This window comes from Tenrec ecaudatus, chromosome 10 (genome assembly GCF_050624435.1).
Source record: "Tenrec ecaudatus isolate mTenEca1 chromosome 10, mTenEca1.hap1, whole genome shotgun sequence".
Classification (NCBI taxonomy): Eukaryota; Metazoa; Chordata; class Mammalia; order Afrosoricida; family Tenrecidae; genus Tenrec; species Tenrec ecaudatus.
The window spans coordinates 155,695,218-155,718,085 of record NC_134539.1 but is presented as its reverse complement, the minus strand read 5'-3'; the positions used below and the strand labels follow the sequence as shown (position 1 = coordinate 155,718,085).

Here is a 22,868-nt window from a genome sequence, read left to right as displayed (position 1 = left end):
CTAAGGACCCAGGAGGGTCCTCACTACATTCAAAGGGCAAGCCCAGCCCAGAAGCTCTGCTCTAGGCCCTTGCACACTCCCACGGCCACCGTGCGGCATCCCTGCCGGCTGGACCACACTCTGCACTGTAGCTCCCCATCAGATGCAGGTCTCTGTAACGTGCAGGGTGGGTGGGTGGAAGTGGACCAAAGCCTCTGTGGTGATTCCAGAGGCAAGGGGGAGGGGCATGGAGTCAAAGCTGGGGTGTGGGAGGCACTTTCTATGAGGGCCAGCACAAGAGGACGCGGCGAGTCCAGTCAGCATGACGACCGTGGGCCGGTCTGTCCTTGTCCTGGCTTTTCCAGGAGCCCTGGTGACGCTGAGGGTGTGCGCATGGGACTTCTAAAGGCAAGGTTGGCAGTTGGAACCCACGAGGTGCTTGGAGGAGGAAAGATGAGGCTGTCTGCTCCCACAGATTTACAGTCTGTGAGCAGTTCTAGTCTGCCCCACAGGGACACTGGGTCAGACTCGATGGGATGGGTGCCAACTGGAACTGAAGTAGGCCCCTGAGAATCAGCTTCCTGGATGTCCGTGCCCCTCCCCTGCCCCCAGCCCCCAGGTCTCACAGGTGCCCCGAGGAGCGGAGCTGACGGGGTCACTCCAGGCATCAGGTTCCTCCTGTTGTGGTGGCCACCCCAGTGCTTATCACACTGAGCCACTAGGGCGCCTTGCCCACCTCCCAGGTGCGTGGGGCCTACACCAGCTCGTGGCGCTCCCTGTGGGCTCTCGGTGGCTGTTCTCCCTGAAGCCGATCACCAGGCCGTTCTTGCTCCTGCCCACAGGGTGGATTCAAATCTTGGGCCTTTTTGTCTGACAGCCGACAAAGGTCTCAAGGCGAATCCCGGTTTCTCTCGGCTAAAGCTGAGTTTGCGCCTGGTCCCCTCATCAGTGGGACATGGAAGTGCCCCGCCTCCCCATTGAAGGCTGTCTCCTCCCCATCTTCCCCGCCATGTGCTGTCCTCGCTGCTGAATCAGACGGAGAAGCTCAGCGGCTGGCCCCACGTGGTCTCTGAGGACATCTGGACCAGAATAAGGCATGGCGACACCCCTCTTCACGGATGTGCGGGCCGAGTACTTGGAGCAAGTCTCCTCGGTCACCCTCAAGTTCAAGCCGGACAAGTGGGGCAAGATGCTGGGGTCAGAGGAGAACGTGGCTCTGCTGACCGAGTTCCTGGAGAAGGCAGACGTGACGGTCCTGGTGCTGACCCTCAATCCGGCCGGCCTGATCATGCCCAGCCTGGGCTTCCCCTCCTCACTCAAGTCCAAAGCCATCTACTTCCTGAAGAAGAAGCCAGAGAACATCACCAGGGACAACTACAAGTCCAGCCTGCTCTACGGTGACCTCAGCCCCACGCCCGTGGACCAGCTGATCGCCACTGTAGAGGAGGTGAGTGCCCACCACCTGAGCCAGGCGGGACTCGGGAGACCCCTCTCTTCACGGGGCAGGGGGCTCTCAGGACCTGGGCATGCCAGGGGCAGTCTCTGCCTCACCAGCTGGCTCCAGGCCCTCTGCCACAGCGGGGCCACGAAGGAAAAGGTCTCCCTTACAGGGTTCAGGGAGACCCTGGGGACAGGGCCCTGGCATCTCCGGCCCATGATCGCTGGACAAGACCTTTCAGTCTTCTTGCTCACGACCATGGACCATGCCTGCTCACAGTGACCCTAGTGGGCAGGCGCAACTGCCTCTGTCGGTCTCCAAGACTGTACGCAGCTCTTGACAGAAGCAGAAACCCCAAGCCACCAGACTCTTTACAGGAGTAGAAAGCCCCGCCTTTCTCCCATGGAACGGCTGGTGGTCTCGAACTGCTGACCTTATGGATCACACGCAGCCCATCGTGTAACCCCTACAGCCCGAGAAGTCCTCTCAGGTCCTCTGGACGGCCGTGGGATCCGTGGGGCCGAGGGGATTGCTGCATTGCCCCCACTCCCCCAATCTTCCTGGCCAGGTGGTCTACTCGCTTCTGAATCAGACGGAGAATCTGAGCGGCTGGCCCCGCGTGGTCTCTGAGGACATCGTGCTGCAGGCCCACAAGCTGAAGAATGAGATGTTCGTGATGGGGGGCAAGGTCAAGGGGAAGACGCTGCTGCCCATCCCGGAGCACCTGGGCAGCCTGGATGGTACCCTGGAGTCCATGGAGAGGTCGGAAGCCAGATGACTCTGTCCCCAGGGGAGGAGGCTTTGGGTCCACTTGGGCAGGCCAGCTGGGGACATAGGGGTGTGCCCCCAGTCTGCTGGTGGTGTGAGATTCTTGGAATAGTCCCCAGTGTCCTCACTGGGGACAGTTGATCTTCCATGTGTCCAATGTCTGCCCGGGGGTCCCAACAGGAGCCCAGGGTGCCCATCGTAAGCACCCCTTCTCTCTGGAGGCACCGGCACCTGACGCCCCCCCTCATGCGTCCTGCGTGGGAGTGGGAGAGTCCTGTTTTGCACTCCTGCCCCCCCCACACACACACAAACGCCCTGTGCCCACAGGATCCCCCCGGCCCTGGACGACTCGGTGCTGCATGCCATTGAGACCATCATCATCGACTGGTCCCACCAGATCCGTGATGTGCTGAGCAAGGACTCAGCCCAGGCCCTGCTGGACGGGCTGCACCCGCTGCCCCGCGTTGAGTTCGAGTTCTGGGATGCCCGCCTTGTGAACCTCAAGTGCATTCATGAACAGGTAACTTCGGGTAGTGCACGCTGGGGCGGGGTCTCAGCCAGGGCCCGTGTGTGTGTGTGTGTGTGTGTGTGTGTGTGTGTGGTGGGGGTATTCTCCACTGGCAGCATTTGGGGTCTCAGCGTGTGCCCATGGTGGGTCTCAGCCGCTCAGCTAGACCCTGTTAGGGGCCTCAGCACATGCCCATGCGGCATGGGGGTGAGGGCGGGATCTCAGCAAACTGCTCACAGGCCAGGCAAACTCATGCCAGGTACAGCTGGTGGCTTGGGCAAACACTCAACCTCTCTGAGGGTGGGGTGGGGCATGCAGGGGTGGCTGTGCATGCAGTGTGCTAGCTGGGACTCGAACCCGGTCTCCCACATGGAAAGCAGATTGAACCACTGTCCCTGGGCCCATCGGCCCCCCACTAGCCCCAGGTCCCTCAGCCCCCCACCCGCCCCAGTCTGCGGTGCCCCTGGCTTGGGCTGCAGCGGTGAGCAGTGGATGAGCAGCCCGTCCCCACAGCTCAATAGGCCCAAAGTGAACAAGATTGTGGAGATCCTGGAACGCGCTCAGAGCTGCTACTGGCCGGCCCTGCAGACCGTCTACACCAGTGTCACGGAAGGTGAGCTGCTGCCCTCGGGCCCCAGGGACACGCCCACGAGCAGGACCCCACTTCTCCAAGGACTGGGGGGTCGGCGCTGGAGAGAGCGATCCAAAGGCTGGTTTCCCTCAAGTTGATTGTCAGGCCTATCTTCCAAGGCACACACTGTACCCTTAGTTCACCCATGAACAGCCCCCACACCCGGGTCTCCCTGTGAGGTCGCTGGACTACTGGAGCCCTGGTGGTGCTAACCGCAAGGCCAGCTGTTTGAAGTGACCACCAACAGCAGCAGAAGCTCCGCAGGAGAAAGACGAGGCTTTCTTTCTACCCCAGCAAAGAGCTGCAGTCTCGGAAATCCCCAGGGGCAGCTCCTCCCTGTCCCCATGGACCCGTGGACCTTGAGTTTGGTGTCTGGTCCCCGCAGGGCTGAAGGAAGCCAATGACATCGTCCTCTACCTGAAGCCACTGCGGATCCTGCTGGAGGAGATGGAGCAGGCGGACTTCACAGCGGTGAGCGCTGGTGGGAAAATCGCCTTGCTCCAGGCCCGGGGGGCTCCCTTGTGGCTCTGAGTGCCAGAGCAACTTGGGGGGTGGGCTTGGGGTGCCCCAGGCGGGGAGACTGGATATACTGCTGCTAGCTGGGTGCTGGCTGCCCACTGACTCACGGCCCTGCTCCCCCACCCCGCGCCCAGCTCCCCACCTTCATTGCCAAAGTCTTGTACACTATCTGCTTCATCTGGGCCACCTCCGAACACTACAACACGCCTTCCCGGGTCATCGTCATCCTGCAGGAGTTCTGCAACCAGGTCATCGAGATGGTAGCCCCCCCTTCCTCCGCCCCCTCCCAGCAGGCAAAATGGGGGCGGCTGGCGAGGAGGGAGGAGGGGAAGAGGACAGCCCTGGACTCGGGACAGTGGGATTACGAAGCCCACACCAAGCCACGTTCCTTCTCACCAGAAAGGAAGGGCTAGTGGTCACCTGCAAGTGGGCCCACCTGCCGCTGTCCCTTCGATAACACAAGGTCAAGACCAGGGGGCCACATGGGCAGGGCCCTTCAGCCCTGGAGCAGGCTTGGAGTTCTCAGGAGCTAAGAAGGGCTGGCTGCTCATGGCAAGGCTGGTGGTTCTAAACACACAGATGCTCCATTGGCTTCCCTAAAGAGCTCAGCCTTGGGAACCGCTCGGGCAGGGCCACACTGCCCTGTGCAGTCGCCTCAAGTCGGGATCAGGGCCACTGCGTCCCATGGGATCGCCGTGAGCCTGGGTTGACTTGGAGGCAGTGGGCTTACAGAGACTCGTGGGCCCCATGGTGCTGTGTGGTTCTTCCAATGGCTCAGCTTCATAAGCCGGTCTCCAGGCCTTTCCTCCACGTTCTCTCTGGGTGGACTTCTGCCTTTCTGTCAGCAGCCGAGCACTCGCACCATTTAGGCCACCCTGGGCAGCTCCGGCCACCCCACCCCACCCAACCCCAGTGAAACAGTCGATGGTGACCCTAGCAACCCTATAGGGGAGAGTAGAAGGGCCCCCACAGGATTGCTGGGGTTGTAGATCTTGAGGGGCAGACCGCCTCCTCCCTTTGCCTAGGGGTGGTGGGTGGGTTTGAACCGTCCACCTTGAGGGTAGAAGCCCAGTGCCTAACCCCCAAAGCTACCAGAGCCCCTTACATCAGCCCCTCAAACCCAAACCCTAACTCACTGCCCTCAAGTTGAGGCCAACTCGCAGTGGCCCTGTGAGTTTCCCGGAGTAGAGTGCCATCTTTCTCTCGCTGCCAGGACCCTGGGTCGACATGATGGCAATGGTTTGGATTTGGGGGTTCAGCCTGAGGTCAGGGGTCAGGGTCGCAGCACTGAAACCCCCCAGGGTGGCTGGCAGGTGGGTGGGGTGCATGTCCCCGGGGACAGGGGATGTGGGGCCCTGGGGTTCACCGCATCTAGTCGGCTAGCAGCCTGCAGGCAGCGCAGAGTAGGAACGTGGCCCTGTCCCCTGGCAGACGCGCACATACCTGAGCCCGGAGGAGGTGCTGAAAGGCCTGCAGGGAGAGGTTGAGGAGGTTCTCAGCAGCATCTCCCTGTCGGTGAACATACTGAAGGAGCTCTACCGGACCTACGACTTCTGCTGTGCAAACATGGACCGCTTCTTCAAGGTGCCTCTGCGTCCCCAGGAGCAGCAGCAGCAAGGGGAGAGCAGGGCCAGGCCGGCCCCATGACGCCCTCTCTCTGCCATCCCCAACACAGCACAAGGAGCCCGTGCCCTGGGAGTTCCCATCCTCGCTGGCCTTTTCTAGAATGAATGCTTTCTTCCACCGTGTGCAGACCATCGAGGTGAGCCCGCGGTGCTGCCCGGCCCTGGACCAGTTCCCTGGTCACGGACAGACATGCTCACCCGCCCCACTGTGGCCCGTGTGCTCCGAGGGCCTTCACAGTCTGCAGGGGGCGGGGGGCCTCATCTCCTAGTCCCCTCCAGACACTGCCCTGCTGTGAGGCCCCTGCTTTTTTCACTGTGTGGCTTTCCTAAGGAAAGCACCAGGCCTTTCTTCCTGGTCTCTTGGCCTGGAAACCCATCTACCACAGGGAGGGGGCACACCTGGGGGTGTCTGAAACATGGGAGGCAGAGCTTCCCGCATCCCAGCCACATGCTGGGTGCAGGACGGCAGACCAGCCAACCAGGGGTGTGCCTCACCCTGCCCTCCTTTAAAGTGGTCGCCCAGTCCAGGGAGATCTATGTCTTGGGGAAACTGAGCCCCGGGGAAACCTCCTCCACCTCCTCAGCCACAGCAGTTAGCCAGGACCATTGGTGGCTGCTCCCTTGGTCTCGTCCCCCTGTTGACGGGGTGAGGTTGGTGACACACTAAATAGCTGCACCCAGGAAGATCCGGAGAGTTAGTGGGAGGGGAGGGAGACTCCTGGAGAGTTAGTGGGGGGGGGGGGGAAGTGACAGCAAGGGGAACATCAACAAGGCCCCCCCTAAGCACCTTTGGGGTGCGTGGGTAAACGGATATTTTAAATGCCGCATGGGGATGCTTCCTCCAGGGAGAGGACTTGGGGGACCGCACAAGGAAATGGGGTTCTTGTCTTTGCTGCCTGCTGTGTGGCTTTGTTTGTGTGTGTGTTTGTTTGAAATGTGTGCACATCTCCCTTTGAGCACAGGGGAGAGGTGGGATTGACGAGCTGTGGCAGTCTGCCTCTGTAAAGATCTCCCCCCAAACCCCAAGCTCAACTGCCATCGAGTCGTCTCCAACTCACAGTGGCCCGACAGGACAGAGCAACACTGCCCCTGTGGGTTTCTGAGACTGTTGTCTGTTCATCTTTAGGGGAGCAGACAGCCTTGTCTTTCTATCAAGAAACGGTTCGAACTGAGGACCATAAGGATTTATAGCCTCGGCAGCCCCACAGGGTCGCCCTGAGCTGGAATCAGGCCACAGCAGTGGACATGGGTTTGGGGAGTCTGGTTGATGGGCGGGGGGCTCCTGAAAGGTGCATCTGAGTCCCATTGAGAAGGGGTTCTTTGCAGGAAGGAGCCTTCTGGAAAGGGAAAGTAGGGTTTCCTCAGCTGGCTAGGTGTCCCAGGACCCCAGGCCCAGTTGTGAGGCCGGCTCAGCGGAAGGGGCTCTCTTTTGTCCCGTCACCCCCACCCCCACCAGGATCTTTATAAAACTGCGATCGAGTTCCTGAAGCTGGAGAAGATCGAGCTCGGGGGGGCGCGGGGCAACACCCTGGGAAGCCTGCTGACCCAGATCTATGAGGAGGTCTTTGAGCTGGTGAAGGTGTTTGCCGAATGCAAGTACGACCCGCTGGACCCAGGGGATGCGGTAAGCGGGGGACGTGGCCCTCACACCCCAGGAAGGGCAAAGACATCGCTTGCAGGGAGGGTGTGGCCAGGACCCCAGACTTTCAGGAGTTGCCAGGGGAGCCCCCGCCAGCTGTCAGTTGGATGACGGTTCATGCAACTGGAGTTCACGCCCAGGGAGCCGCCGCCGCCCAGTGCTCCCTGCGGACACAGCTCCCTCTCCACATGCTCTTAGAGTTTTGATGAAGATTATGCTGACTTCGTGACCAAAATCCAAGATCTGGACAGGAGGCTGGCCACCATCTTCTGCCAAGGCTTCGATGACTGCCCCTCCATTGAGTCCTGCACAAAGGTATGTGGCGGTGTGCAGGGTGCCCGACCCCATCTCCCAGAGAGCTCAGCACTGGGACTCCTGGGGCTGAGCTGGGCAGCTGGGCACAGAGCTCTCTCTAGCGCAGACCCAGCAGGGTCCTGGGCCTTTGGGACATGTGCTTCCAAAATGCAAAAGCAGGGGAGCTGGAAGCTCTGCAAATGTTGAGATCATCGGAGAAGGCTTGACTCGAGTTGGTGCCAACAGATGCAAATGAGTCATCCGCCTCCCTGCTGGCTCCTTTCCCCACAGAGCGGTGCCATGCCTGCCTTACTTCCTCCAGGGCTCTGATCAAATGCCACCTGCCAGACAGCCCTTCCTCTGTCACCCACTCCTCACCAGTACCCACCCCACCCCAGGCCTCCCCACTGCCCACTATCCTCCACCATCCTTTACCATCCTGCACCATCCCCCACCGATATCAGCCAGCATCCCCAGCATTCCCCACATCCACTGTGCTCCATCTTCCACAATCTTCCCCCTCCACATTCTCCATCTTTCACCATCCCCATCACCATCCTCAGTCCTCCACCATCCTGCACCAACCTCGGTGCTCCATCATCCTCCACCATCCTCAGTCCCCCATTATCCTGCACCATCCTCCACTATCTCCATCACCATCCTCAATCCTCCACCATCAGTATCATTCTCCACCATCCCCATCACCATCCTCAGTCCTCCACCATCCGCCACCATCCTCACCACCATCCGCCACCATCCTAAGTCCCCCATCCTGCACCATCCCCACCACCATCCTCAGTCCCCCACTGTCCCCTATCCTCATCACCCTCCACCATCCTCACTTTGAGTGACCCTCCTGGCACTTGAAATACTCGTGACGTAGCTTCCAGCATCACAAGCCACCGCAGTGCGACACGGTGACAGACGCCCCATATGCTCTGAGAGCTGGACGGTGGATACGTTAGGTGGATACGTTAGACGCTTCAATGATGGCACCGGCAAGTGGCGTTGAAAGGGCCGCCGGCCGCCAAAGGAGCCCGCGGATCTGTCCTGGAGGAAGTACAACCGGAATGCTCCTTCGAGGCAAGGGTGGCGGGACCCCATCTCACAATGCTTTGGACGTGTGGTCAGGAGAGAGCGGGCCCTGGAGAAAGGACATCGTGCTTGGGAAAGTGGTAGGCAGGCGCTTGACGAGCTGGGCTGACCCTGTGGCTGCGACCATGGCTCACACCTGAGGACCGGGTCATGCACGGGGTTGCTAGGGGTCAGATCAGACTCCATGGCCCCTCAGGACCACAACGAAAAGCACAGAGGAGCAGCTGGGGGGTGGGGAGTGTGGACCTTCCCCATCCACCTGCTCAGGTTCCTCCTGAGACTCAGAGTCCTGCCTCCCTCCTCACCTTCGGACCCCTGCCGCCCCGCTGGTCCATTTGGGGTGAGCCACCTACCCACCCACCTCCTGCTCCTGGAAACTCTTGAGCTATTTGGTATCATTGCTCCCGGACGGCCACCCACCCACAGCCAATGACATCCTGGACCCATGATCCACACAGTCATCTCCTCAGGGTAGAACGTCATCTCAGCATCCTGCCCAAAAGTCAGAGTGCAACATCACGAAAATCAAAGGGGGCATGAAATGCATAGGAAGCGGACAAGCAAGCACAGCCAGAGGGCAGGAAGGACACTTCCCAGCAGGCACTGCTCCATCTTTCCTGTGGAGGCTGGTATCCTCCTGCGTCTCTAACCTTGCCACCTCCCCTGCAGACAGCAGCGGCAGGGGTGGGTGGGCTGGCTGCTAACTGGAGAGCTTGGTTCTCTCCCAGAATCCACAGCTGCCTCACCCACCCCACCCCCAGCCCTAATATCACAGCTCCTGTTAGGGACCACCCACAGACCTCTCTCTCCAGGGTCCACAAGGGTCAGTCCTCATCCCTGAAGTCCAGCCCCAAGGGGCTTCTTGGGATGTGACGCTTGGGAGCAGCAGACTGCCTTGGCTTTCTCCCACAGAGCAGCCTGTGGGCTCAAACCACCAGTCTTTCTGTGTGCAGCCCCGCCGGGGCGCCCACCTTTAAGACAGCCAGAGCCTCCGTCTCCTGGCTAAATCCCCACCATGCATCCTCTCTCAGCTGGCCGATGCACACCTTCCCGGGCCTGAGTCCCCACCGCCCAGCACACACCCGGCACCCTAACTCCATCAACCTGAGGCTGATGGCCTCCTGCCTTAGCCCCCACCCCAGGTCTACCCCGGCTGGCCTGCAGCACAAGGCGAGTCCAGAGTCCGGGAGCCCCAATGGGTGGCATGTTGGGCTGCCAGGTCAGCAGTTTGAAAACACCAGCCGCTCCGAGGGAGAAAGATGAGGCTTTGCACTGCCACAGAGGGGCAGCTCCACCCTGTCCTGTAGGGTCGCTATGAGTCGGCACACCTTGGTGGGGTGTGCGTTTGGTTTTGCTGTGTCTGAATCTCTCCCCCTCCCACTCTCCCTTGGTCTTGCAGTCCCAGCAGCCCTCCCTCAGCTGCTGGTGACTTGAAACCATCTTGGGCTTTCAGTCACAGGGACACGTCTTGTCTTCCCTGTGTCTCTTCTCCTCTTCTCCAAGGACACCATCCGGCTTGGATAAGGCTGTAAGTCAGAAAGGTCGGTGGTTCAAACCCACCCCACCAGCGGCCCGAGTGGTGGAAAGCCCGTGGGGTCCAGGGTCTCTAAAGATGACCCAAACCCAGCCCACTGCTGTGGACTTGGCCCCAGGACCCCAGGGGGCCGTTGCCCTCCATCCCCTGGGGTTGATATGGATGAGAGCCAATGTCACAGCACCCAGCAACCACCCTCCCCATCCTTCCTGTTGGGTGAAGACCCGCCCTACCCAGCATGGCCTCAAGTTGTCGTGCCAGCCACAGGGGCCAGGCGCCAGGCTTGAAGGAGACTGGCTCCAGACCCAAGCGGGTTCTCAGAGCCAAGGCCATTTCCTGATGGCAGTGTGTGCTGCCTGGGCACCTTCTTGGGCTGACGGCCTCCTTCCAAAGGGAAGTGACTCTCCCAACGCAAAGGTCAGGCTCCTGGGACGCCCCCGCAGCGAGGCGCCATCTGTGGGTGTTCTGTCCAGTTTCTCCTTGCCCAAATCCTGATCTCTCCTGGGCCTGGGACTAGCCCCTGGAGATCGTGGGTCCGGAGGTCTCTGCTCACCTGGAGGTCAAGTTGAAGAACAGGATACGTCAGCTCCAAGGCTCTGCTAGGTGGGTGGGGGTGTCAGTCGAACCCGTTGCTTCAAAGTTCCAGCTCCCAGCAACCTGACGTGCACCCAACAGACCCGCCCGGCCCTGCGCCCCTCGCCGTGGTCCTCAGATTGGCGCCCAGGGCTGCGGCCACAGTGTCGTCCATCCTGCCGAGGGCCGCCCTTGCGTCTCCTGGCAACGCGTGCAGTGGACGTGAGGATAGGGGCTTCAAAGAGAAGGGTTAAAGTACTATTCCGGCGGGTGCTGTCGTCGCAAGGGCCCCCCACCGGACGACTTAAAATAAGAGCGCTGTGCCTGGAACCCAAGCGCAGGCCATCGGCAGAGACGGGCTCTCACCGGAGGCCCCAGGGAAAGGTCCCACTGGGCTCCTCCAGCTCCTGGTTGGGACTGGTGCTCTTTGGCTTGTGCCACACCCGGTGGCCATCTGGTCAGGTCTCATGGTGACTCAGGGTCACCCCATACGTGCATGAGCCGAATGGAGGGCCCACCCTGCTCCAGCATGACCCCAGGTTCACGGACTAATCCTCAAAGACCCCGTTTCCAAGCAAGGTCACAGTCCCAGGTCTGGGGGATGGCACAGAATGTTAACAGGTCTTTTTTTGGGGGGGAAGGAATTCAGCCACTTCAGGGGAGCACAGCTTTCCTCCCCCCTTGACATCTACAGCTCCTCAATGGCTGAGGCCAGGGCAGTGCAGGGGATGGGGAAAGTGGGGGACCCTGGCTGAGACCCGCCTCTCCCCCATCCCAGCTCCTGACCATGTGTGGGGGCCTCCTGGAGCGGCCGCTGATCCTGGCTGAGGTGGTGCCCAGGTACTCCGTCATGCTGGGGCTCTTTGATGCTGAGCTAGACAACACCAAGATCCTGTACGATGCCCAGATGGCCGCTTCGCAGGGCGGGAACATTCCCCCGATCCACAAGAACATGCCCCCGGTGGCCGGACAGCTCAAGTGGAGCCTGGAGCTGCAGGAGAGGCTGGAGTCCCCCATGAGAGACCTGAAACACATTAGCCACCCGTGAGTGGTGGTGGCCCCCCGGGGCTGGCAGCACCCCTTCCTGGCAGCTGGGAGAAGGAGAGGCTCTCCTCTCTTTGGCCACCTCACTCTCCATGTTGCCCAAACCATGACCTCTCAAGGCCAAACCCCAGAAGACACCTCTTCTTCCTTCTCCATGGGTCTGATTCAGGAGCTCTGGCTGCCCCCGCCCCTGAGGGTCCCAAGTGCTAGTTGGACGGGAGGGAAGGTTAAGGAGGGCCAGGCAAAGTCTGGAACCTAAGCCTTCTGGGGCCTCTGATTCCAGGGTCATGTCCAGCCCAGAGGCCCAGCTGGTCTACCAGAAGTACGATGAGATGATGGCGCTGCTGAAAGCCTGCCGTGAGAAGACCTACCAGGAGTGGGTGACGCGAGTGGACCAGGACTGCTACTTCAACCTGGGGCAGCCTCTGATCCAGCGGGACCCCTCCACGAAGCTCATCCAAGTCAACTTCAGCAAGGCGGTGGGTGTAGCTGAAGGTCCAATACACGTAAAATCACCACACTGGAAGCTGGGGGGTGGTTTTTTATGATGGCGGGTTCCAAGGGCAAGCCTTTCCCCCTCTGCCCTCCCCCCAGGGTTCACTCCTGCACAGAGCAAGCCCCCCGATCCCATCCAGCTCGTGGTGCTTGCTGGGGGTTCACGTTTAAACCCGGTTTGGCCGGCAACTTTGCTTCATGAGCATGCCCTTCTGTCAGGCTGGAAATGGAGCCTCACGACCCTGGCGGAGTTGGGATCTAAGAGGGAGGGTGTGGTCCAGTGAGCACTTGGTGGTTCCCAAGGGGACCCCTGCATTTGAAATGATGATAATTGTGATAGTAGTGATGATAAAGCCTTTCCAAAAGGATCTAAATAAACGGTCCTCAGGCGAAGCCCAGGGACCTTGGACAAGAGGGTTGTGATCCAGAGCCAATTCGGGAGGCTGTAGGGTGGTGGTTCTCAACCTTCCTAATGCCATGACCCTTTAATACAGTTCCTCATGCTGTGGTGACCCCCCCCCCCGCAACCATAAAATTATTTCCGTTGCTACTTCATTACTGTCCTTTTGCTACTGTTATGAATTGGGCGACTACTGTGAAAAGGTCATTTGACCCCCAAAGGGGTCTCGACCCACAGGTTGAGAACAGCTGCTGTAGAGGGTGAGGAGCAGGTGAGAGGAAGAAGAAGAGAGGGCAGGATAGATGCTCCAGTGAGGACAGAAAGGTAGCCTGAGCTTGTCTCCAAACCACAGATCAGAAGAGGAGACTGGGGATCAGGAGGGCGTGACGGGTCTCCACCCACCTGTGGGGGTCCGTGTTTCTGGTGGAGCACCAGAAATGGGTTGTCTGTGGCCCAATCCTGCCAGCTCCCCTCGCTGCCCTGTCCCATCCCTCCAGGCTGTACAATCAGCCCCAGCAGCGCACCCTTTCTGTTGCAAAACCTCAGAGCACTGGGGTGACCTGACACCATCTCTGATCTCGGTTGGTGGTACAGCTGGTGGCCGTCCTGCGTGAGGTCAAGTACCTGAAGTTTCAGCAGCAAAAGGAGATGCCAGACAGCGCAGAGAGCCTCTTCTCCCAGAACGAAACCTTCCGGAAGTTCGTGGGCAACCTGGAGCTCATCGTTGGTTGGTATAATGAGGTAAGGCGGCCTGGGTCCTGTTTCCATTTCTTTGTGCCAAGTGCCAGGCAGCTGTGTGTAGAACCCATGTAAGTGTCGGATCACCAAGTGAAACAAAATCGATGGGTGTGGTTTAATATTCAAATTGGGCATAAAGTTACGGCAACATTGACAGTGATAGAAACTCCGTTGCCACTGGATGCCAGGTGGCATGGCTTGGTTCTTCAGAGATGGGTTACGCTCCTCAGCAGGCTGTGTTCTGGATGGTTCTAGACTCGTTCCACAGCAGTGGCACCCATGCCACTGACCGCTGAGTCAGGTGCTGTCAAGTGGGTTCCCACTTTCATAGACCTGATGTCCAGCAGGTGGTCCTGGGCTGCCCACGCCATCTTTGTTAGGTTGGAGTCCAATGGCGGTCTTCCTCCTCTTGGCTGCCGCTCGACTTCACCAAGCACGGCGTCCTTTTCCAGCGGCCAGGCTCTCCTGACCACGTGTCCCAAGGCCGTGAGGCCGAGTCCTGACATGCTCACTTCCAAGGAGCGCTCTGGCTGTACTTCTTCCAGGGCAGATCTGTTTGTCCTGCTGGCGGGCGGTGGTACCTGAATAGCCTTCTCCAGCTCCACCGTTCAAACGCAGCCAGTTTTATTCCGTGTCCAGCCGTCTCGTGCTTACGAAGCGACGAAAACCACCCTGGCTTGGGTCGGGCACACCTTAGTCTCAAAGTCACCTCCCTGCTTTTCAACACGTTTGAGAGCTCTCGTGCAGGAGATCGGCTCAGAGCAATGCATCATTTGATCTCTTGCCGGCTGCTCCCATGAGCACTGATTGTGGCTCACACGCACGCAAGATGCAACCCTTGACCACTCCGTCTCGGCTCTGTTTGCCGTGGTGGGACCTGTTGGTCCAGTCGTGCAGACTGCGGTCTTCTTGACATAGAGTCGTCGTCATCGTGCGGACTGAAGGCCGCCATCCTGGGTCACCAGCAAGTGCTCCGTTCGAGTCGTCCTCACTTGGAGCAGGCAAGGTGGTGCCACCTGCATATTTGCAGGTTGTTCACGAGCCTTCCTCCAATCCCAAGGTCCCACCCTCCTCATCTAATCCGGCTCCTCTGGTGATTTGCGCTTCGTCACCCAGTGCATCTGGAACTGCCATAATCTGGTGTCAACTTGAGACTCAAGTTAAGGAGTGAAGGGGTGGAGTTTAGCCTGCCAATCAGGTCACAGCTTGATGACCTCATTTGGAGGTGCTAAGGAGATAAATAGCTCACTGGAGGCCAGACACCCCCTCTCTCTTGCTTCATCTTCCTGCTGACAAACCTCATGGAGCTACACTGATGGAGCCAGAGCCTTGAAACTGGAGGAGCCACGTGGTAACCCACACCATGCTTCCACCACTGTTGGATCCACAAGACCTTCCACCCACTGGCCTGCGATCTTCCTGCATTCGGTGTCATTGCTTATGTCCCGTGACTCTGAAGAGGAATTTACCGACTGGTATGGGGCATATGGACTAATATCAGGCTGATGGACTGGGCTCGGATGTTTGCTTGATATACAGTTACTCTTTGATATGAAGCATATATATAGATATATATCCTGAATTTGTGTCTCTAAACCCAGACCAGCGCATTATGGCACCTTGGCAGTGGGGCGTGCTTGAGCTCTCCCTCGTGACGGCGCTTCTTCTGTGCCAGCCAGAGGTCAGACGTGGCCACGCAGGTTCCTGGGTTGTTTTCTAGGGAGCATACGGGAAGTTAAGCTTTTGATCATTTTTTTTGGTTGTTGTCTTTGGTGATTCCTATTTGAAAATGATGAAAATGAATGTTAATATACATTTTGAGCTCAGGGATAGAAATCGCCCCTTGAGTTTCTCAGAGACCATGCTACTTAGTGAAAATGGCTGGCAGAAGGTCAAAATGGCTGACAGACGGCCATTGAAGCCAGAGGCCTAAGGCCATATTTTGTGCCAACAGAGTGGTTAAGAAAAAAGGATTAAGATAAATTAGATAAGGATTGAACTTAACTGTCTTAAGAATTGGGTTTAGGGATGTGCTTTATACAATTGATGTATGTATGGATTGTGATAAGAGTTGTATGAGTCTCTAATAAAATGTTAAAAAAAAAAAAGAATTGGGTTTAGGATCTGGCTGTGCTACCTTTACACAGTTTTCTTCTTGGGAAGTGAAAACAGAGAGTTTGTAAGACTACTTGCCTTGAGCCATTAAATTGGAATTTACACGGGTGAGGCCGTGCCTGCAAAGAAGGCTCTGAAAGGATGCGCCCACCCAGTGTCTCCAGGGATCAGGACAGTGTCTCCAGGGATCAGGACAGTGTCTCCAGGGATCAGGACAGTCAAAGGGGAACAGACATGCCTAAAGGGCTGTTGACAGCTTGAAGGAAAAAAGGAACTCTTTGGATTTTTTGAATTTTGATTAAGTGGTTTGTTCCAGAAGCTGCAAATTTTAAAAATTGGAGCCATTGAAGGTACTTTCTGCTCTAGGCCTGAACTTTAAAGGGAGCCTGTGAGCATGGGCAACCTGAAATGCTTGCTAGGGGACCACCTGGATCCACGTGTTGAGTGGAAGTGAGAGAAATGCAGCAATAAAGAGACGGATTGAGTCTGGCCACTGACACCCGTGGACCTGGTTTACAGGAACCAGAGGATAAGATGGGAGTGTGTTGACTGGTCTGAAGTTCATGACCTACCACAGGGGGGCTAGGGCAGTTGAGAATGTGTGATGGGGCCCATGGTCTAAAGGTCAGGCAGCCAGTGGGCACCCTGGTGAGGCTCAGTGAGGCAGCCTGCATTGAGTTGACCAGAACCCACCCAGATAACAAGAAGACAACATCTGAGCCTGTGAATTGGTGCATATTGCTGCTGACTTTATGGATGGCCTGTCCTGCTGTGACTTTGCTTATGGATGCAGACTCACAAGGTCCCATCTGGGATGAAAGATTCTTTACATCAAAGAGCATGTTTGTCTCCTCAGAACACTAGGTTGGTGTAAGTGGGCAGCATAGAAACTGGATACTGAGATGGGGAAGACAAAGGCATGAAGTGGTCACAAACTTTCATAGGTGCTGGAGTATATTCATAGCAATATGTTGATAGGATTATGGTATAGGTGTTCACTTAACTGCAAATGTTAGGCACAGAATATTTGTGTTTTGTTCACCTATAGAATATTATGTTTAAATGAAGTTGGCACATTGAATTGTATGGATTTTAGTGTTATCCTGTTAGGTGCAGATATGATTTTATTATTTTGTCTAAAAATTATATATGGCTAAAGAGTTGTGTCAGAGTGCTAAGTTGACAAGGGTTGGTCTGTGGCAGTTACATAATCTGTTGTCAACTTGAGACTATTAAGGAGTGAAGAGGTGGAGTTTAGCCTGTCAATCAGGTCAGGGCTTGATGACCTCATTCGAAAGCACTACAGAGATAAATATCTCACTGGAGGCTGGGCATGCCCCCTCTCTTGCTTCGTCTTCCTGCTGACAAGCCACAAGGAGCTACACTGATGGAGCCAGAGCCCTGGAGCTGGAGGAGCCACGTGGTGACCCACACCTGTGCTTTGATGCTTCCACCAACTGCCACTGGATCCACAAGACTTTCCACCCACTGGTCTGCAATCTTCCTGCATTCAGCGTCATTGCATGTGCTGCGTGAGTCTGAAGAGGAATTTACAGACTAGTATCAGGCATGTGGGCTAATATTAGACATATGAACTTGATCTGAAACTGGGCGGGATGTTTTCTTAATGTACAATGACTCTTTGATATAAATAAATAAAGCCCTGTCTATTACATATATATGAGTGTCCTGGATTTGTGTCTCTAGTCCACCCAGACTCACACAGTCATGAACCATTGAAGATCAAAAGGCATCCTTTGCTCGAGAGCAGAGTTCAGGGGGTCAGGAAAGGGGAAGAAATGGAGACAGGAATAGGGAGGAAGTGGGAGGAGGGGGGAGCGCATCGAGGGACCAGTGACGGATTCATTTAAACAAAATGCACATCACTTATTGAAACAAGAACAGGTGATCTCCTCTGCCCAACTCACAATAAAAAGATTATATACATATATAATTTTAAACTGGACAAGAACTATTTACCAGAATCCGGGCGAGGATGACCCCACTCCCTGGCCCCGAGGTCTCTAGTGAGAAGCTATGCGTGTAGGTGCTGCCCTGGAGACCTGCTAGAGAGACCTGAGGAGATGGTGGCCGCCCCCAAGCTTCACAGTTCCAGACTTTCCTTCAGGTTGGTTCCTCGTGATGATCCAGTCTGAGGACTTAACACAAGCAAGCTCGCTTTCAAGAGCTTGGTGACAATTAGGAGTTCCCAAGATTTGGGGACAGTCCCTTCTAGTGGAGAGGATGTTCCGAGCATCATCGTCCTGGTCTGGGCACCCCCGGAAGCCTGGAGAACGTGGACTCAGGCACAGGGCCTCCCTGCTTCTGACAAACCTACCCCAGATCCCAGGGAGGACTGCTGCTCGCACACAGCCCATGCCACAGCACGCGTGGCTGGGAAGCGAGCAGCTGCCGTGGCAGCATTTCCTTCGGAGGTGCATGCGGCCGCTCTGGGTCGGAACCAACTGGATGGCACCTCCCAATAATAGCATGGTAACCACCTCGTCCAGTGACACTAAACACCACGCTCCTCAGGCTGCTCCGCTGTCACCGCGCCCCAGTGCAGGGCGCGTTTTGAGATTTGGACTCTGTGCTCCGAGGCATGGCAACCCTGTGAACAGCAGAAGGGAAGATGGCCTGTTTGGTGGTGCCATCTTCACAGCTGTCCTTAAGCCGGAGCCCGTGGTTGCAGCCACTGTGTCCGTCCATCTCGTCGAAGGCCTTCCTCCATTTCACTGCCCCTCTACTTTACCAAGCATGATGTCCCTCTCCAGGGACTGGTCTCTCCTGATGACATGCCCAAGGCACGTGAGACCAATTTTCACCCTCTCCTGCTACTTCATTAGTCCAGGCTGAGGGACAGTGGCTGCCAGTGTCTTGACGGGTCCTGAGGAAGAAAGACCTGGGCCCACTCTAACCAGACCGCCTGCCATCACATCAATGTCCACTCATGACCACCCTACAGGACTTGCCCCTGTGGGTTTCGGAGGCTGTAATGCCTTAGGAGCACAGACAGCCTCACTTCTTTCCCGAGGAGTGGTGGGTGGTTTTGAACTGCTGATCTTGTGGTGGGCAGCACAACGCATGTGACCCACTGCACCAAACAGAAACCCTGACCCCAGAGCAATTCCAAACTGGCTGGAGGTGGGACCCGACCCCAGGAGCGGTGCCTCTGTCTTTCAGATAAAGACCACGGTGATGGCGGTAGAGTACCCGCTCATCAAGTCAGAACTGGAGGCCATTGACGTCAAGCTGCTGGCCGCCGAGACAACGCTGTTCTGGAACAGTGAAGGTATGGGGCACAGTCCACCATGTGTGGGTGGGAGGGTATGATGTGCCCCATGTCTGTCCCCAGGCCCAATCAGAGTAAGTGGCTCCTTCTGCCTTCTGCCTCAATGGGCTGGCTTTTCTCCTCCAAAGGTGGTTTCCCCCTGCTGGTGCATCTAGTTAAGTCTACCCAGAGGATCCAGGGGTGTCCCCCCACAGGCCAGGCATCCAGCGCAGGGCTGGCGCTCTGCTTCAGAAAAGCCAGCCTCTGGAAAATCCTGCAAGGAAGCCTGATCCAAAGGGAGGGAGAAAGTGGAACAGAATTCCACACGCTCACATGACCTCCAGGCTGGTGGGAAGCCATTGAGGCTGGCTAAATCCCCGGGACGGTTGCTTTTAAGCCTTAAACCCTGATGTCTTCCTGAAGCCACGTGATCACCGGACTGGCTACATTAACTGAGTCTGCTCAGAGAGTATAGTGTTCTTTGAAAGAACTCCCTGAGAACATCACGCTGACCACCAGGATGGCAGGGGTCAGCGGGGAAGCTCTGGTCGGGGCCATGAGGCCGTGTTAGTGGGATGAAGGGCTCAGAAGAAGATGGGGTGAACGGTTGCCCTACTGACTCACCCATCCATTACCATTAGTGTGCAAAGGAAGGAGCTTATTCCCAACATCAGCAGCATGAGGAAGGCAAAGAAACCACGCCAGGGCATGGTCTACCTGGGCACCCATGGGGCACCCATGAGTGAGGTTGCCCGCTTGACAGCCACTGGTTTTCTAATCTTCAGTGAAGTAGAAAAAATTTGTATCCATGGATATACATATAAAGGACCCCAGTGACTGCTAACTGGAAGGCTGGTGGTTCGATCCCACCCGCCGTGCTGAGGGAGAAAGAGGAGGCCACCTGCTCCCGTCAGGAGGTACAGCCTCAGAAATCCCGGGGAGCACTTACTGAGCATCAGCCTAGAGCCTGGCAGGGGGCGGGGCTTTGGTCTAGGTTTCACCTACCCAACGAGCCCTCCTGGCGCAGTGGGTTACTCCTTTTTTTTTTTTTTTTTAACATTTTATTAGGGACTCATACAACTCTTATCATAATCCATACATATATCAATTGTGTAAAGCACATCTGTACATGCTTTGCCCTCATCAATTCCAAAGCATTTGCTCTCCACATAAGCCCTTTGCATCAGGTCCTCTTTTTTTCCCCTTCCTCCCCGCTCCCCCCTCCCTCATGAGCCTTTGATAATTTATAAATTATTATTTTGTCATATCTTGCCATATCTGTCCCATGTCTCCCTTCACCCCCTTTTCTGTTGTCCATCCCCCAGGGAGGAGGTCACATGTAGATCCTTGTAATCGGGTCCCTCTTTCCAACCCACTCACCCTCTACCCTCCCCGTATCACCCCTCACACCCCTGGTCCTGGAGGTATCATCCGCCCTGGATTCCCTGTGCCTCCAGCTCCTATCTGCCCCAGTGTACATCCTCTGCTCTATCCAGACTTGCAAGGTAGAATTCGGATCGTGATAGTTGGTGGGGGAAGCATTTAGGAACTGGAGGAAAGCTGTATTCTTCATCGGTGCTACATCGCACCCTGACTGACTCATCTCCTCCCCTAGACTCCCCTGCAAGGGGATCTCCAGTGGCCGACAAATGGGCTTTGGGTCTCCACTCTGCACTCCCCCCTCATTCACTGGGTTACTCCTTAGGTGCTAACCACAAGGTTGGCAGTTCAGACCCACTAGCTGCTCTGAGGGAGCAAGGATGAGGCTGTCTGCTTCCATATGGAAACCCTAGGGGGCAGTTTTACTCTTTGTGACAGTGTCACAATGGGTCAGAATGGACGTGAGAGCAAAGCCCATGTGCAGGTGTGTGCGTGCACACGTGCACACACAGTGTTTCCCACTGCAATACTGTTTAGCTCATGCCCTCCCTCGTGCTCGGGAAACCCCCTCGTTCCCCATTCCCAGCTTCTTCCCATCACCCTTAGCGCAAACCTCCCCCCACCCCAGTAGTGGCTCCCTCTCCACCCCACCTGCCCTGCCATGGGGTTATTTAAAGCTAAAAGGAAACTGCTGGCTTGCCCAGCCCCAAAGCACCTATTTCAGTGTCACCTGTCAGCGGAATTGGGCAGACTCCCTGGGACACACCACAGGTGTCCCGTGTTTCTGAGCTGGAATTGTCAGAGCCCTTGCTTTGCTGTGGTTTCCCGAGTGGACGCCACAGGGGAGAGAGGCCCATCTGTGTAGAGATGGTGCTGGGGAAGCAAGAAGACATCACCCTGCTGCTCCCCATCTCCCCTGTTGGGCCAGGCTCACCCCCTGGATCCCGTTTAGCTCCTGGGAGACCGCTGGCCTCGCCCGCCCTCTTCTGTGATGACTTGCGCCCACGCCCACTGTCTCAGCGAGAAGATGGCGGTGGACGTTCACCGGGTCTGCTCTGGGCTCCCACGAGCAAAGAGGCCATCGCCGACTCTCACATGTGCACATGTCTGGGCACACCTCGCCCCAGCTCCTGGCTCCGGGCCACTCCCAGCTTGGAAAAGAGCTTCCATGCTCTCCAGGGACTGGTTCCTGGTCAGAGGGACCAGGACACAGGAGGATGTGTGCAGCAGGGTCCTACTCATCAGGACTCTAGGACCCCATGGGGGAATAAGTGCTCCCCATTCTGTTTCCCAAGAGAAACACTGGGTGTTCTTCCTCAACAACCCCTTCCCAGCAGGGGGGCTTGCTAAGAGGGGCTGCTAAGACAGCTGTTAGTCTGGGTAGACTAGGGAAGCAAATCCACAGAAACTCATATGCATGAGCTTTATATAAAGGGTAAATGCACGTTAAGAAAGCATCCCAACCCAGTGCTGTCCAAGTCCAACATTAGCCCACATGTCCGACACCAATCTACAAAGTCCTCCTCCATCTCGTGATGACGCCGACTGCCGAAGGAAAGTCAAATCAGTGAGCCTGCAAGCATCTCAGCGCTGGCAGGGGTCTCCACGCAGCTGCTCCAGCACCCAGAGCTGCATCAGGGTAGGTCCTTGTGGCTTCTCCTCAGGAATGTCTCGCAGGAAGTGAGCCTTGCCAGCTGAGGCGGAGAACTAGCTAAGGCAGCTGCACCCTGGTCCAATCATCACAAAGCAGGAGACTGGAGAACTAAAAAGACGAGGCTCACTGAGCCATTTAGCCCTTCGCCCTTCAATTAACCTCACGTGTGTTTATCAGCCAGGTTGGCACAATAAACCTTAACTATCTCAACGGCAGAGAGATTTTCACAGCGCCCAGCTACATGCGCAATGTCCTTCTGCCCCGACCAGACGGGTTTTACATCGCCCCACTTCGTGCCTCGTTCAGGTGTGTTTGGATACATTCAGGAGACGCGGGAGATTCTGCATGACCTGCAGACCAGGATACAGAAATCAAAGCAGAATATCGAAGGCATCACCCAGGCCATGAAGGTGAGCGGGTGGGCCACAGGGCAGGCCTCCAGCGGGGGCACCCAGGAGAGTCGGGAGGAGCCATGCTGGGGACATGCTGCCCAGCAGCTGGCAGCAGTCCCCACTTGTGGTCCCAGGTCCGCGGTAGGCGGTGGGCATGCATACGCTCTGCCAGGCTGGTGCTGGGAGCAAGGGCTGTGGAAGCCCATGGTGAAGGCCCGGCCTGCCTGGGAAGGGCTCAAGGTTCCATACAGACACAGTCGACTCTTGAGCTCAAATCTGAACACCCCCCTCCCACCCCCCACCCCCCAAAAAACTGGGGGAAAGTCTTCACTAGTTCTCCCCAAGATCCGCCATCCCATCAGCACCCCATATTGGCGAAGACCCTGGTAGCTAGAAAGCCACCAGGAAGTCTTTGAAATCCTCCTCCCCGTTACCGTATATACTCAAGAAAAAGCCCACCTGAAAATCAGCCGAGGCACCTAATTTTACCACCCAAACTGCATTAACAATGTGCTGGAAAGCTCGGCTTATACAGGAGTGAATACGGGGGTTATCAGCAGCCATAGTGCTGTTTTGCTTTCCAAGGGGTCACATTTAAGTGGTTGTTTCTTTCCCGGGACACGAACACCCGACGGAGGGCCTGCCCTCACTGTGGTTCCCCCACCTGTGACTCCCCCCAGACTCCTGAGCACTGGCTCTCTGGGAACTTTTCTCCCTGGGCCCTCCCTGCTTCACGGCTTCACGTACCCCCGACTGGTCACTGGTCGTCCTCCGGG

General features: G+C 56.9%; 1 protein-coding gene across 1 annotated transcript in view; it reads left to right on the top strand.

The window, feature by feature from the left end:
* Positions 1-1,075: 1,075 nt before the first annotated feature.
* The window catches only part of DNAH17 (dynein axonemal heavy chain 17), a 96,969-nt gene continuing 75,176 nt past the window's right edge, over positions 1,076-22,868 (top strand). The window contains exons 1-15 of the mRNA XM_075559705.1: positions 1,076-1,426; positions 1,986-2,179; positions 2,513-2,705; positions 3,207-3,306; positions 3,710-3,795; positions 3,978-4,103; positions 5,275-5,427; positions 5,519-5,605; positions 6,925-7,092; positions 7,306-7,422; positions 11,382-11,647; positions 11,931-12,126; positions 13,137-13,283; positions 18,579-18,687; positions 22,007-22,110. Coding sequence (XP_075415820.1) covers positions 1,076-1,426; positions 1,986-2,179; positions 2,513-2,705; positions 3,207-3,306; positions 3,710-3,795; positions 3,978-4,103; positions 5,275-5,427; positions 5,519-5,605; positions 6,925-7,092; positions 7,306-7,422; positions 11,382-11,647; positions 11,931-12,126; positions 13,137-13,283; positions 18,579-18,687; positions 22,007-22,110 — 2,397 coding nt within the window. The remainder of the gene's footprint in view (positions 1,427-1,985; positions 2,180-2,512; positions 2,706-3,206; positions 3,307-3,709; positions 3,796-3,977; positions 4,104-5,274; positions 5,428-5,518; positions 5,606-6,924; positions 7,093-7,305; positions 7,423-11,381; positions 11,648-11,930; positions 12,127-13,136; positions 13,284-18,578; positions 18,688-22,006; positions 22,111-22,868) is intronic.